This window comes from Rosa rugosa, chromosome 1, assembly GCF_958449725.1.
Source record: "Rosa rugosa chromosome 1, drRosRugo1.1, whole genome shotgun sequence".
Classification (NCBI taxonomy): Eukaryota; Viridiplantae; Streptophyta; class Magnoliopsida; order Rosales; family Rosaceae; genus Rosa; species Rosa rugosa.
This window is the reverse complement of record NC_084820.1, coordinates 3,986,531-4,001,100: the sequence shown is the minus strand read 5'-3', so window position 1 is coordinate 4,001,100 and position 14,570 is coordinate 3,986,531. Positions and strand designations below refer to the sequence as shown.

At 39.1% G+C, this 14,570-nt stretch overlaps 3 protein-coding genes and 1 long non-coding RNA gene across 5 annotated transcripts; 1 reads left to right on the top strand and 3 right to left on the bottom strand.

Moving 5' to 3' along the window:
- The first annotated feature begins 2,182 nt into the window (after positions 1 to 2,182).
- LOC133727002 (ras-related protein Rab5-like) lies at positions 2,183 to 4,702 on the top strand. 2 transcript variants are annotated; one of them, XM_062154629.1, is made up of 8 exons: positions 2,183 to 2,440; positions 2,766 to 2,843; positions 2,957 to 3,124; positions 3,557 to 3,605; positions 3,711 to 3,784; positions 3,939 to 4,032; positions 4,174 to 4,289; positions 4,394 to 4,702. In XM_062154629.1, exons 2-7 carry the CDS (start codon positions 2,781 to 2,783, stop codon positions 4,269 to 4,271), a joined length of 546 nt encoding a protein of 181 aa, XP_062010613.1. In that variant the 5' UTR covers positions 2,183 to 2,440; positions 2,766 to 2,780; the 3' UTR covers positions 4,272 to 4,289; positions 4,394 to 4,702. The 2 variants fall into 2 exon arrangements, with proteins under 2 accessions (XP_062010613.1, XP_062010612.1); XM_062154628.1 differs by having other exon boundaries at positions 2,186 to 2,436.
- Positions 4,703 to 5,796: 1,094 nt separating this feature from the next.
- Positions 5,797 to 7,092, bottom strand: LOC133711376 (flocculation protein FLO11). Its single transcript, XM_062137508.1, has one exon. It carries the CDS (start codon positions 6,938 to 6,940, stop codon positions 6,074 to 6,076), a length of 867 nt encoding a protein of 288 aa, XP_061993492.1. The 5' UTR covers positions 6,941 to 7,092; the 3' UTR covers positions 5,797 to 6,073.
- Positions 7,093 to 7,243: 151 nt separating this feature from the next.
- Positions 7,244 to 10,912, bottom strand: LOC133711370 (uncharacterized). Its single transcript, XM_062137503.1, has 6 exons — positions 10,677 to 10,912; positions 10,466 to 10,598; positions 10,106 to 10,209; positions 9,304 to 9,448; positions 9,079 to 9,219; positions 7,244 to 8,933 (listed from the first exon to the last, which is right to left on the bottom strand). Exons 1-6 carry the CDS (start codon positions 10,715 to 10,717, stop codon positions 7,635 to 7,637), a joined length of 1,863 nt encoding a protein of 620 aa, XP_061993487.1. The 5' UTR covers positions 10,718 to 10,912; the 3' UTR covers positions 7,244 to 7,634.
- A 2,686-nt stretch (positions 10,913 to 13,598) lies between these two features.
- Positions 13,599 to 14,465, bottom strand: LOC133727001 (uncharacterized). Its single transcript, XR_009854968.1, has 2 exons — positions 14,056 to 14,465; positions 13,599 to 13,960 (listed from the first exon to the last, which is right to left on the bottom strand). It is a non-coding gene; the product is annotated as an uncharacterized LOC133727001 (long non-coding RNA).
- Between the last annotated feature and the right edge of the window lie 105 nt (positions 14,466 to 14,570).

Sequence of the window (14,570 nt, the reverse complement as noted above, 5' to 3'; positions counted from 1 at the left end):
TAGACTAGATACCTAATTAATGAGGACTTTTTTTTTTTTTTTTTTTGAGAAATAGATAACTTCATTAACTTATCCATAACCAGAAGGTACATACATCACAAGCAGTCTCATACCAACAGTTCTAGATGACACAAGCCGCCAAGCAAATGACAAGTAACCCTCACTGCAAACAAATACGCACACTTATTTATGCACCTAGCTCGATGAACACAAATCCACACTACCTAAACCCTTGCTAGAACAACTCTAATTGCCTAGAGACCTCAATTGGTGTACAACTAGAGAAGTTAAACTTACAGACTAGAATTCAAATGCTAGGTACCAGACTAGCCCACACCAAACACATCAAGAGGTCCAGCCCAAACAAGCCCAAGCCGAAAAAGGAGTAGGGGAAATGGGCTGAAACACAAAGCCCAACCCATTACCCCCACCCTCGCTCCAGCACCAGGCCAGCAAGAACCCGGAGCCGCCGTTGCCGCCGAGTCAGTCCGGTGGCCGCCCTACTCGAACAACCATGGCCTCCATATCGCGCACCAACCTGCCGGTAAGCTACCGCTAGAAAACACGACCTAGTCTGAATCAAGAAAGAGCCGCTCGCCTCCTCCAGAAGACCGACAACAGCGTCCCAGTCGTAGCACCGCCACCGCAGGCCGATCAGAAACTGCCTCTTCTCTGCAAGGTTCTGCGATTCCTCCCCCACAAACCGAGTGTGCGTAAGACCCGAAACTGATCTCGAGATCTACCGCCACCGCTTCGCTCACTGACCTAGATACTCGATGCCAAAGCGTCCTTCTCACAGGCGGAGGATCCTCGGAACCGCCGCTGTGCTTCCGCACGAAACCTAGGGTTTCGGCCTAGGTGCTCCGAGAAAAGGGGAACGTTTTAGAGATTTTACTAAATTTGACTAATGAGGACTCTCTTTGGTTAGGAATTCATTACTTAATTACAAGTTAAATCTATGAATATGTAATACATTAGGATACTTATTAAGGTGATTTGATTCTTAAGAAGTACCTTTATGGGAGGACTCTTAATAATTACATTATGTAACAATAAGCATTAAGTCTTTGTCGGAAAAAAAAAAAGAAAAAGATAAGCATTAAGTCCCGCCCCATTGAAGGAGCTTGAAATCAGAGAAGAGGAGAAGGCCTTCACTTGTGAAGTCGTACGAGTTCAATCAGCTGCTGCTCAGGATGTCTACCATCAATGAATCAGGTGATTTGCTTTAAACCATGCAGTAGCTAGCTGTGTTATCTATCTTGTTGAATAATTTGAGTCTCATCTATATCCAATAATCGATGAATTGTCAAACAATTTTCAAAAGGAATAGTCTTTTAAGCAGATATACCATACTGATATCTTCAAATTTAGAGAAAACATTTTTCAACTTGCAATACTAATTTCATTTTGCTCCGCTGTCGGCTTGCTCATAAAACAATTTAACAACCTGAATTACGATTTAATCATTGAACATAAAACATCCCTTCTAGCATTGTATAATATTATCCAAGTCCAACCTAATATTCTAGAATTAGGAGGAATGTGATGCTTTCTAGTTTCTACCCCGTTCTTCAAGAACGTACTCTAACCCCACAAGTTTCCTATTTGTTAAATGATGTGACAACTATATAGCATACAAATAATAATACAAGTCGGTGAAGTATAAAAGATTGCTTGTACTTCTTTTGGACAGAATCAGTCATGTGAAATGAAAATGGATAAGTATGAGGCATACGCAGATTTAAGTCGGTGCCAACAAGGTGTTTGATGAATTGGTTCAAAGTAGCCAAAAGCCTCAAATAAAATTTACTACGGAGTAAAACCCATAGTCAAGGATGAATGGAAACGTACTCGATGCATGAATATAACTGGATAAAAGTAGAGTTTATCCGCCATTTGTTGAAGTGATTGTGTATGGTAATAAGTAATAACTGAAATTGCCATTGCCATAATGTTGATGATTCCATCCAGACAAAGACTTGATCCACTGTCTAGTGTTTATTGAAAGTAACAAAAAAGAGGGAAATGAAAGGAAATCAGTGAACGAACGAATAAAAAGGGGGAGAAATGGAAGAAAGAGACAAGATGAGAGGCAGGTAGCAAATGAACTGCCAGTCAAAGAACAAACTACCAGTCAGTTTGGAATGCTATAGCCACTCCATTTTTGCTTCTTCCAGAAACTAATCCCCTATAGTCAAGGCCTCAAAGGCTAATCAAGTGTTCACATTGCCTGGAAACATCAAAACGGATACCACAATAGCAAGTCCCGTGTATAACTTTTCTCTCTCATTGATTCTCATTACAGTGCCTTCGCTTGGTTTTCACTTAATTTCAAACTGATAGAAGTCTCTCCATCCATACATCCTGTGTTTGAGAAATCTGATCGTGTAAGCGATTATGGCAAGAACAGGCAATAAGAACATACAAGCCAAGCTGGTGGGTATGTCTTCCTTTTTTTCTTTCATTCATTTGTATGCATGTATTGGCCTAATACTGATTAGCAATCTATTCTTATTTATATTTACATGATATGTTTGTTTAGGGAAATGAATTGAGTTGTGTGAGGATCCATGATCAAATTATGTTCCTCAAGTTACCACTTTGATTACTATTTATGAATTCAGAATTGTATATGCCCAAAAGTTAGTTTCTTGTGGAAAAGCACTTCCCTTTGTATTGTTACATTTTATGCTTTAGAAATTTAGCATTGAACATCAGCAAGAGGAATAGATGTTGGTTGATTCACTCTATTATGGATTTCTCAGGTGCTTCTTGGGGACATGGGAGCTGGGAAAACAAGTTTGGTATTGAGATTTGTCACAGGAAAATTTTTGGAGTACCAGGTCACTTTTAACATCAGAGTCTTTGTTATTGTATAATGTTTCATTATTCCTTCATTTTCTTCAGCATCAGCATTATAGGATAGTTCATTGCTTCTAACATGTGTAAGCTGCAGGAATCAACTATTGGAGCAGCTTTCTTTACTCAGGTTCTGTCATTGAATGAAGCTACCATAAAATTTGATATATGGGACACAGCAGGTCAGGAACGTTACCATAGCCTGGCTCCAATGTATTACCGTGGCGCTGCTGCAGCTGTTGTGGTCTATGATATCACAAGCATGGTAATTGATCAACTGTCAAATTTAGGTTAAATGTCCTTATGTGTTGCGGGTTTTTTGCATTTTCATGTTTGTAATTGTCATGGAACATTAGACTTTTACGTTTCAAAATTATACAGTCCCTTAAGTGGTTCCATTATAAGTACTCTGCAGACTATGTAATTTGATGTGAAGTTTTTCTTTTTTCGATACTCTTGTAGCAAAGACTTTGGCATCTTTGATATTTAAGCTTTGAAAGCAGAATGTGCCACTTGTGACATGGTCATTGTAAATCTTATACTTTATCTGTGATAGAAGACTATGTCATTAATGATCTGCAATATGAGTTGCTTAGACTTTATCTATCAAATGATACAAGACTCATTAGTGATCTGTAATATGAGTTGTGTACCTTTCGAGTGTGATTAGTTCAATGCATATTGTTTTTGGCTGCAGGAGTCATTTGTACGAGCAAAGAAGTGGGTTTTTGAATTGCAAAGACAAGGTACATTTAAAAAGTTTGAAGTGACCACTTTTTGGATTCATGTAAATTCAGTAACCAATATTTACTAACTCACTTGAGTGTATTTTACTTCTTGTTTGATATTAGCAAATCCAACTTTAATAATGTTCTTAGCTGGAAACAAGGCTGACTTGGAAGAGAAGAGAAAAGTAGGGTCTGAGGTATATATTCACTATTACCTTCCCCTGTTCATTTTTTTTTTACCTCTATTCATAAAGTATAGTCGACTGTAAATTTGCATCTGGATTGAGTTTTGCAAATGATTTTTCTTCTTGATGCTGTTAATCAAGCAATTTGACCTTGGATTTGCTGCAGGAAGGTGAGCAATATGCTAAAGAAAATGGCTTGGTGTTTCTTGAAACATCTGCAAAAACTGCACAGAATGTGAATGAGCTCTTTTATGAAATAGGTACTTTACCTCACCCTTTAATCTTCAAGATGGTGGCATTGAGACAGTCTTATCTCTTTGTATTTGATGTAGTTCTATAGCTGCAATCAACAAAATTTAAGAGAAACTTGAGAGATTAACCAAAACATGTTTCTTTTGTAGCAAAAAAATTGGCTAAGGCTACCCCTTCTCGTCAGACTGGGATAAAATTGCACAGCAGATCACAACCAAGCAGCAGGAGATATTGTTGCTCTGTATGATGCCCTCCCTATTTAAAGGTATGCAATTTCTTCTATGCATCAAATTAGTCACTTGTTAAAGTCTTCAAAAGAGTAAAGTTAACAAGCCTTTTGTTTCGGACTCCATATCCTTTGATTCACAGGTTTGTGATCTATTTCAAGGACCCTGGTTCAACAAGATGGAAACCGAACCGAACTGATTGTGGCGCATTGATGCATCAGTATGATGATGAAGACCCATCTGGAAACTTGTTACGTATTTGAATCTCGTTTCTGTACATTATAAAAGTATTATCTCATTACCAACAACATTGCCTTTGTTACAGTACTCAGTGATGTTCATTGATGTGCAAGAGTGATTCTGCAGCCTAATAATGAGAACAGAATGTCTCAAACAAAAATGTGTCGCAAACCAAGGTTAATCTCGACTACTAAATACTTGTTATGCCCTACATTATTTCTGCGATTACAATTCCGATACCATGTTAGACAACTAATTGTTATAGCTGAAATAGCCCATACTAGTCTCCTACACATTGTTTTGGTTCTATTTCCCATCGGTCAACGACTCGACGTTTCTCAGTTTGTCCATTGTGGTTGGAGACCTATTAGTGGTCCTATGCTTCACTGAATGCTTTAAGGAAGAGTTTGGGACCTCATGAATGGCATCCAAAGACAAATAGATCCAAGAAAGAAATTCAAGGATTCATCGAACATCTTCATTGTTCAATCAAATAACAGAGCGAGGACAAACAAAGGTCCAAAATGAGCAATATCTGTGAAGTTCTAGTTTTGTTACACAAACTGGACGATCATGACCCATCACAATGATTAAAAGGCCCTTTGGTATTACTTTTAAGCCTCTGAAAAGTCAATTTTACTTACCTCAAAAGCACTTTCATTAATGGCAGTTCACCGAAGTCGTTAAAAGCACTTCCGATGGCACTTCTAACAAAAACGCTTTCAACAAAAGCTACGGAAAGCAGCAATGTAGACCTAATGAAGCAAATGTCAAACGCATCTCTTAATTCATGATAAAATTAAGCTTCCGATCTCTTAATTCATGATAAAATTAAGCTTCCGATCTCTTAATTCATGATAAAATTAAGCTTCCGATTCTAGAGTTTCAATACTCCGAAGCACATGAAATGGGTAGGACTGTCGGAGGGAGGCCATGCACTCTTTTGGCCACATTCCCTATTCAATTACACTAGTAAATGCAGGAGTGAAGTTTCTTGCCTAATAGTGCTCTCATCTCATCTCATGGAAACCCAAGAGGTCTCGTCCTTATCAAACTGGACAAACACCTCGCAGTGCCATCACCACAGGTGACAACAGTTTCGGTTTAATTTAATTTAGGGTTCACTTGCACAGTGATCACAACTCGAGGTTCCTCAAAAACAGAGAGAGACTTAAATTTCCTTAAATTTTTCTTCCCAATTTGTTTTTTCCTTTAATTTTTGTTGCTTTGCCCTCTAGTCCCCCTAGTCCACTCCCTTCATAGCTCAGACTTCACGTGCATTTCTCACAAATTCACAATCCCAAAAACAAAAACAAAGGGTCATAATTTATGTACTGTACTGCTGCCATAATAAGACTGCTTCCCAATAACAATTACAAAAAAGCAAGTGAAAACAAAGAAATCAATTCTGTCAAAGAAAGAGATAGAAGCAGCTCTGTTTCTGGCACCATGGCTTTTCACGCATGCAGTGAAAAAAGTTCATCTCGCTGCTCTCTCTCTCTCTCTCTTTCCAGCTCATTTTACCATTTCCCAGTACAACATCACAGACCTGGTGAACTACCCAAAACAACCCTAGCTTCAATCACCATGAAGGAGAAGTACAAGGAGAACCTGAGGATGAGGATGAGTTACCATTGTTAGTGTTGGAATCACTACCTGAAGTTCCTAGAGACCTTGCGTCTCTGAGAGAAACAGAGCATGCCTCTTTGGGTAGCTTCTTCATTGGAGTTAGAGGAGGTGTGGTTGGGCTTGAAGGTCCAGAACCGGATGGAGTTGGTTGTGCAACCTCATCGTTATCTTCACCGGAGCTAGAAGTAGAGCCCCCCATTTCAAGTCTTGAAGGCGATGTGTCCGGAGTTTCAAAGGGAGTGTTTGCTTCTGTAGTAGTGCTGCTGCTAGCTCTGTTTGCTTCGTTGTCGTATATCGGATTGGAAATGTATACCAAATGATCTTCTCCGGCAGCAGCGGCAGTGTTTGGAGTAGTACCAGCTTGAACTGGGTCTCGTTGCGCTGGCTGTGGTGAATTTGCTAAGGAAATAGATGGTGATTCGTTTGATATTTCTTGGTTTGGGATGTCGAGAACGTGGTGGAGGTGACAGTGTTGTTGCTTCTTTGGTTCTGCATTGTACTCTTCTTTGCATGATGGGAAGAGGAAGCTTCTCGGAGCTCGAAGAACGCCTAAAAAGCTGCCTAGAGGAGGGCCTTGGGGTTGTAATGAGGGCTCGGCAGAGGTGGTGGTGGTGGCTGCTTCGGTGGCGGAGGCGGCGGTGGTGGACAGGTCGGTGTTGACGATGGAGTTGTTTCTGTCGGTTTTGTGCTGACGCCTGCGGCGGAGCAAGAGTGAACAGTATAGCTCAGCTAGGAGAACCAAGATTAAGCCCAAGACTATGGCAAGGCTCACCACCATTACCAGCGTTGCCCCCATTATCACTTTGGATGTGCCCTTCATCTCTCTCTCTCTCTCTGGGCTGTGGAAATGTGAGGCAGTGAAAAGAGTGCACTGGGTTATATTCGAGGGTGGGAAGCTTTGTTTTGGCGGGAAACAGTACTAGACCTTTGATAAGGAAAGAGCATGGGAAGGGAATCTAGAAAGGGCAAAAAGACCTGGGGAATGCGAAGGCTTCCCTTCTGAGCTCCTGACATTCAAGGGCAATTTAGCCATTTCATCTCCACCATGCTGCAATTGGCCATACATATAAAAACTACAGTTTAACCTTTTCTTCTTCCTGGTTCAGAGGTAAAATATATGAGCTTGTTTTGGTCTGAAAAAAATATATAATGACATTGAAACTCTGATACAACAAGCATTCTCAATCTCAACATCCTGTCAAATCATGGTATCTCTATCAATCAAAGCTGCACACTGTTAGAACTGTTACAACGAAAAGCGACGATGATATGAAACTCAGTATATAACCTATAGATATGCCCTAGTACATGAATTGCAGGAAATAGGGGATATTCTCTGATGAGTTGCTAGGGTTTTCAGTGTGAGGTAAAAAGGCCAATCATGTGGTGCCGTGGTGCTTAACTCGGTTGTAATGGGAGGATAGCCTTTGCTACATTTCTTCAAGGAACAAGCAAGAAGCTAGCAATGGTTTTCAATCGTGCTTGTAAAATTCAGCTTCTGATTGCTTAAACCTTTACCTTCCTCTTAAGGCTGCAAACTTGGCAGCCAAATCCTCATAGTCGGGCAACTTGGGATGCACATGCCGAGCTGGGTTGGACCCATCTGGTTGGAAGGAAGCCGCACGAGCAAATACTTTGGGCGTCTCTGATGGACCTGAATGTTCATGAGGAAGGGAAGTTGATCTTAGATGAGTTGGTTCAGACTCCTCCCCAGCAGGCTTATCTCTGCTTGCATGACGACTTTTTGACTTTCTTCTTGACTGCCCTGGCTCCAAGTTAGATGGCTTTGTGCTGTAATGAAGCAGCAGTTCGTCAATTCTTCTCTCTTCATCATCTTTCCTGTGGTGGTGGTCATCATCAAACAACAGCTGCAGGCCACGTCTTGACTCATCCCTTCTCCTACTCCTGCTTCTTGGTTTGCTCATTGCAGCTCCTATATCTTCACCGTTGCCAGCATCATTGGTAGAGGAGCGCGATCTTGAGGGTCTCCTTCTAGATGATCTTGGTTTTGGTACATTGTTGGTAGCTATATCATCCTGATGAACATACTCGTTCTCATGATCATAACTATCAACTTTCGCAGTAGCACGCCTCTCATGATCACGACCTAGTTGTACCCTTTCCAACACATTATCAGCAAAGGCTCTCTTATATGCTGCAGGATCCATAGAGATGCCGGTACCTTGAGAACAATCATGACCGAAATTAGCTTCATGTTTTCTATCTTTTGCTCTGACATTAGATTTCACATAAGGAGGAGGAAGGCCATAGTTGGAGAAGGGCTTCAATTTAGGTGTTCCTTCTTCTTTACCAGCAAAAGAATCTTTACCATCACTTTTCACAGGTGGTCCAGCAACATTTGGCTTTACATGAGGAATAGTGTTGGGGTCGTCTCTTTTACGAACGCTATTCTCTGCTTCATAATGCCTTTCTGCTCCTTTTCCCCGAGAAGAACTGCCTAATCTAACTGGTTTTGAAGGAGCATCCTCTCTTGCTTCATACCTGTGAGCAACTTCTTGCCTTTCCTGGAACAAGATGCCATGGCCCTCTTTTTCCTTGAGACTACCTTCCCCGCCTTTGAGAGACTTGTATTCTTTTCCTAAAGGTCTATGCCTAGTCTGATCATCGAGCTCATCCTTCTTCAAGGCTATAACCTCCTTGTTGTTCTGTAATTTGTGGCCACCATTAGGATCAAGTCTCCTTTCTGTTGACAGATGGTCATGCCTATCTCCTTTTAGTACTGCACCATTCCCATTAGACAATTTGCCTTTATCGTCAGTAACAGGGAAAGACCCATAAGTTTTTGGCTTGTCCTGCAAAATTGCAACTGCCTTAGAATTCGAAAGAGCAATACTTTTTTCCCAAAAAAGAAATTCACCAATCTTCGACATCCTAGGACTTTGTATTTTATCTGAATATCTGATACAGGTGTTAGTACAGCAACACAGTAGGCCATACCTGTATAAAAGCAGGAGGTTTAGACATCATTTGTTCAAAGGCCTTGGAGTCCCACTTTATTGAATACTCTAATGCTATGTCTTTCATCAATTGAACCTTCTTTTCCAATGTGGGAGGCTTGGAAGCTATGTTCTCAACAAACTATCAATTAGAAATTCAGTTAGTCAGTTTCAAAGCAGTTAGGGATTCATAAAATTCCATCAAGAGCAGGTATATAATACTTACCTTTTGATCCGCACAGTAATCCAAAGAATTCGCGTATCTCTCTTGAAATAGTTGCCTAATGTCACGCAACTCTGGTAAATCAGAAAATCTTGCCGCAGCAACCATCAGTGATGCAACAGCTTCCTTACAGTCCTCGGGGCATTCACTGAAATGACAATAATGGAGCAAAGTAAACATTATAATGAGGTAACCTGTCCTCCTTTCAACTCATTAATGAAAGAAAGGTTTCAAATATAAAATTTCATTTCCTTTAGCAGGAACTCAGACCATCTATCTGACATACACTATTCATGATTCTATAAGGTCAACAAACAAACTGTAGTAATGACAGAACCAGCTAAAGTTTCAAACATTCATGACGTGAATATCTATGCCAGAACCGAATCAAAGTTTCTCCAGTGAGTCTTTGCAATTATATTACAACCTGTCACACATGAAATGATGATCTAATTTATTACTTTACTCATATCAGCATCTTTCCCAACTATTATCCCACATGATGGCAACTAAATTCACCTCATTTCCTTTCTCATCAAATTTGCATTCTTATTTTCGATTTCTAAGATCAGCACTCCATGAAATCAAACTATTTACGCCAATGTAATGGAGCTTAATTCTCTTGTCATTTCTCCTTTGCAGACCAATATTTCTATGGCTATAAGTGAATGTACATTGGCTAATAGCATTTCAACTCCGAAATCAAACTAGCAGCTGCCTATTAATAGATAATGAAAATCATGCAAACAATCTCTCATCGCAGCAGAACAAGTCAACGCGTCAGAGTCAAGAGCAGCCGCATTACCTTTGTTTCTGCATGACTGAAAGATGCTTCAACACCAAATCACAGCATCGCTCAACGAAATCGTAACACGCCGAAAGTATCACCTCCACTGTAAGTCCCTCAGCCTGGATTGATTTAATTTCCATCAAACAAAAAACCGTGTAAACTTTTATTTAATTCACAGATTTTAACCAAAAAAATAAAACAGATTTTCAGATGAAAAAAGAAAATTAATAATAACGGTAAGAATGCGATAAATCCTATCCTCGGGGGCCAACCAATCAGACTCACAGGAAATTTCAAAATTGATCCTAAATTCAGAAGAAGAAGGAAAAAACACACAATAACGGCAATGAAATAAAAGCTAGAAAAGAATCTCACCCTTCCGAAAGCATTAATTTCGAGGCCATGGTTGAGTAGATCAGCTATATCTTTCTTCAAAAACTTCTGCGTCGCGTTCCTCTTCCTCCGAATCACATCGATCCGAGTTTTCGTCAATTTTATCAGCGATTTACTAGCACATGCAGAAAATTGTACGAATTATAGAGAGCTAAGAGTATAAAATCATAAACAGAGAGATCTGAGAGCTCACCACTTGGCGCCGAAACCACGGCCGAGCAGTCCGTCCAGCATTTTCTCCGACTCGGTGACCGGAAAGATTCGACTCAGCGACTCAAACCAGAGAGAGAAGCATTAACTACAGCAAAGAACAAGAGCAAAGAAGGAGAAGGAGAAGAAGAAGAAGAAAATCTCAGAGCCAAAAATTAATATAAAGTCTTTCTCTCTGCGACTCTTGTTCTCTTTCTTTCGATCGTTCTCTCTTTTCAAAACGAGTTTGAAGCCACTAGGACGGGGACAGAGAAATTTTCCTGACCGTAATGCCCTCGGTTGCTTGTCTTAGCTGACCCCAGTCAATTTAACGTTACGGAGGGTATTTTGGGAAGGTGGTGGGGACTCCGTGATCGTGGCCGTTGATTTAAATACTAGAGTAGTGGAGGGAGTGGGCGTTCGGTGGGTCAAGGAGGTTGATGGAATATGCTGAGCTGGACCCAGGTGGAATCATTTGCTTCTTTTATTTTTTGGGAATTAATTTTTTGATAATATTTATTTATTTCTTATTTTTGTATTGGTATTGATTTCAGTTCTTTCATTTGACTGTGTGGAATTTGGCGAGACAAAGATGATAGGGTTTACAGAGGTCGTTGGTAACGGCCATTCCAACCGTATTTGCAGATGATTATTACTAGAAAAATTAGTTTCCTGAATGGCACATGGGATGTTGATCATGTAGATTTATGTTAATTAATTAATTTCTGATGTATTTCATATTAATCTAATTAATGTTAATTAATCTGGTCATGGGATCCATGAGATTAAGCATTAATTACAATCAATTAAATGAATTTCATACCAGTTGTTTGTGTATTGTGCTGAATTAGTAAATGATCAAGGAGAGATAACACGGGGTTTAAATGCAAATCGTACGACGTATCTTGTCATAAATATATGGTCGCAATCGTCGCTCATATATGATATTTACTGGTTATTGATCGTCATTAAGTGGAGATGATAAATAGTTTACTATCAATCTATTCATATATGTTTCTTGATCTTTAGTCATCACTTGGTCTTAAGTTAAATTATGTAATGTCACTTTAATTATAGAATCAATACAATATTGATGCTTTCTTCTAAAGCGAAAGAAAAACACCATTAGATTAAAACATAACAAGTGCAACGATAAAATATTAGGCATTAATTAACTATTCTTTTTCTTCAGGTAAAGAGATAATATACATATCAGATAACCACTGCAAGTGGCCTAGTGGTTCTTGCCTTGTTGGGTGTGCTCCCCAACCTAGGTTCGAACCCCGAAGCTGTCAAAGTGGCTAGGCACTGTGCTGCAATGCACAGTTGGAGCATTTCACATGCGCCGAAGGGGTTTATCTTGGGCCTAGGAAGCCTTTGGGTTCCCCTTGACAAAGTCAAAAAAAAAAAAAATACATATCAGATTAGGTTGATGCAAGTTTGGTCATTAGTATAATCTGAGACAAGTCCTGAAAGAAAGTCAGTAGTGTCACTTCCACATCTGCATAAGACAGCCCACTGTGGATTAGGCAGTGCATTGACCTCAACCTAATCAAAGCCTCTAATTGTCCTTTTGGGACATAAACTAAGCAAACCCATGTTACTTTGATCAAACAAAAGGGACACAATGGCTTTCCATTCATTGCTTCTTGTTTAAGTCATGCATCCAAAACTCATCTTCAGTTCTGAAAAGGATGTGTCAATCTTTTTCAGTCTGTTGAGATCATAAAGATAAAGACCACATCACAATCCAGTCTACCAACCTGTGCATATCAATCAGCATCTAAATCTAATGAGATATAGCTGGAGTTCCTATCAAACCTTCCAGCTGGTGCAAGGCACTAATTAAGGCCAGGATTGTTTTGCTAAGTTTGTTGAGGATTCTTGAATATACTTTACCAAATTTCAATCATACTTTCTTTCCATGGAAATCTCAATTCAATGCCTCCTCCTGATCAGCTTGACTCATTTAATTCCAAGTTTTTGGTTTTGGTTTTTTCTCTCCTTTTGGATTACATGCTAGAGGCCCCAAATCTAATATGGGCCAAGACATTCAGCCTCATCATCCTTGTACACATCAAGCCCAAAACTGTGGACTAGGGCTGAAGTTGGGAAACCCATCACTAGAAAAGACTGCATTTCCACGAAGCTCAACTTTTGGGCCAAGACAAAATTTGAGATGATCACAAGCCACATATGGACAGTTTTTTATTTTGGTCCGAGACATAAGAACAATATTTTTTTTCTTTTTTTTTTTTGATTCGACGACATAAGAACACTTGTTCCCCCATTTCTGAATAATGAAATGAATTTGCATGGCATGTGTTCATATGCAAAATCTGCATTTCATCCTCATTATATTAATTGAATGGCTTTATTTTATATACTAATTATGGTGATATAATATATGTTTTTGTCGGTTTATATTAAACTTTGAGCCATCTAGAAAAAGGAATAAAATCTTATTTTATATACTAATTCTGTTGGTATAATATATGTTTTTATCGGGTTATATTAAACTTTGAGTCATCTAGGAAAAGGAATAAAATCTAAAACAATACTAATCCATCTAGATATTCTTCATTTTCTTTAGTTGAAAACAACTTTCTCATTATTCTTTGAAAATGGCCGGTCATTAAAAATAATAATATAGGCACCATTGTCGTGCTTATTTATCTATGAATCTTTTGTCGAAAAACTAATGGGTTGACCACTAGAAATCCCATAAATAACTAACCCAAGATAGCAAACTAACAAAAATTATCACATAGCAAGATTTTCATTTCCTTGTACCACTAGAAAATCCAGCTGGACCTGAAATTGCAATGCCAACAACAAAAAGGTTGGGATATCCAGAGATGGCTTTTGTGCTAATGGTTCGCAATTACAGAATTAATATCCAAAAAAAGAACATATCTCACCAACATTACAAGAGTGAAAATAAATTTCTCATTATGATTTGAAGTCAGTAGCAGTACAGAGTTATTTCAATCCCAAGCACTCAGAACTAACTAATGGTATGCCATTACAATAAAAATGCCGGCTCCTGTATTGGAATAACGAGTCATATATGGCTAATTCTTACCAAAAACATCTCAAAAAGTTGACCAGGAAGTGGAACAAATAGTTTTCTTGGTCAAGCAATTCATGTCGAACTAATCTTTCTAGCACGATATTCTGAGGTAGAAGCTCACTGTAGAAGAGCAGGGTTGAGATTGAAGCAGCCGGATCACGAACCAGTGATGTTAGTAGCCTCACCAGTGACCTGAACATCAATGGGCTAAGAGACTGCATATCAAGAAAGATGAGATGTTAGAAAACAGTCAAAAACACAGACCTGATCATGCAAAATAAATCTGGGTTTTGGTTTTGATCATACATACCATGATTTCTTGGGGAGGAAGGAGAGCAAGGAGGAGGAGATGAAAATTGGACTATGAATAAAGACATATTGGAGGTTGAGGTTTTGGGAATTGGGAGGTGACTTTTTGTGTGTATCTGTCGATCTTCAGCGGACATTCCGACCTACCCGTCTACATATTTCGTGTGTTTGGCAAGAGCAAAAATTGGGTGGTGGTCGTGCAACTCACTTTGAATATGGGTGGCCTATTCAACTAATTAAGTTCACTATTGGCCAAAATCCCAACTCCGGGCTCGGGAGTTTTGTCTCTTCAATCAACTCATTTCCACGTGTATCATAATCAAATCATCCAAGAATTAGAAAATTCAATGAATTTGAGCGACAGATCTAAATTCTAAACAATCGAAGAAAGTTATTTTAAACACTGATAAATAGATAATTTGAAGGCGACAATAATACCAAAACCAAGAAAATGGTTACGGTTTCTTTTTTGTCAGATTCACCATTCAATAGACTGATGTATAAACAAAATGAAAT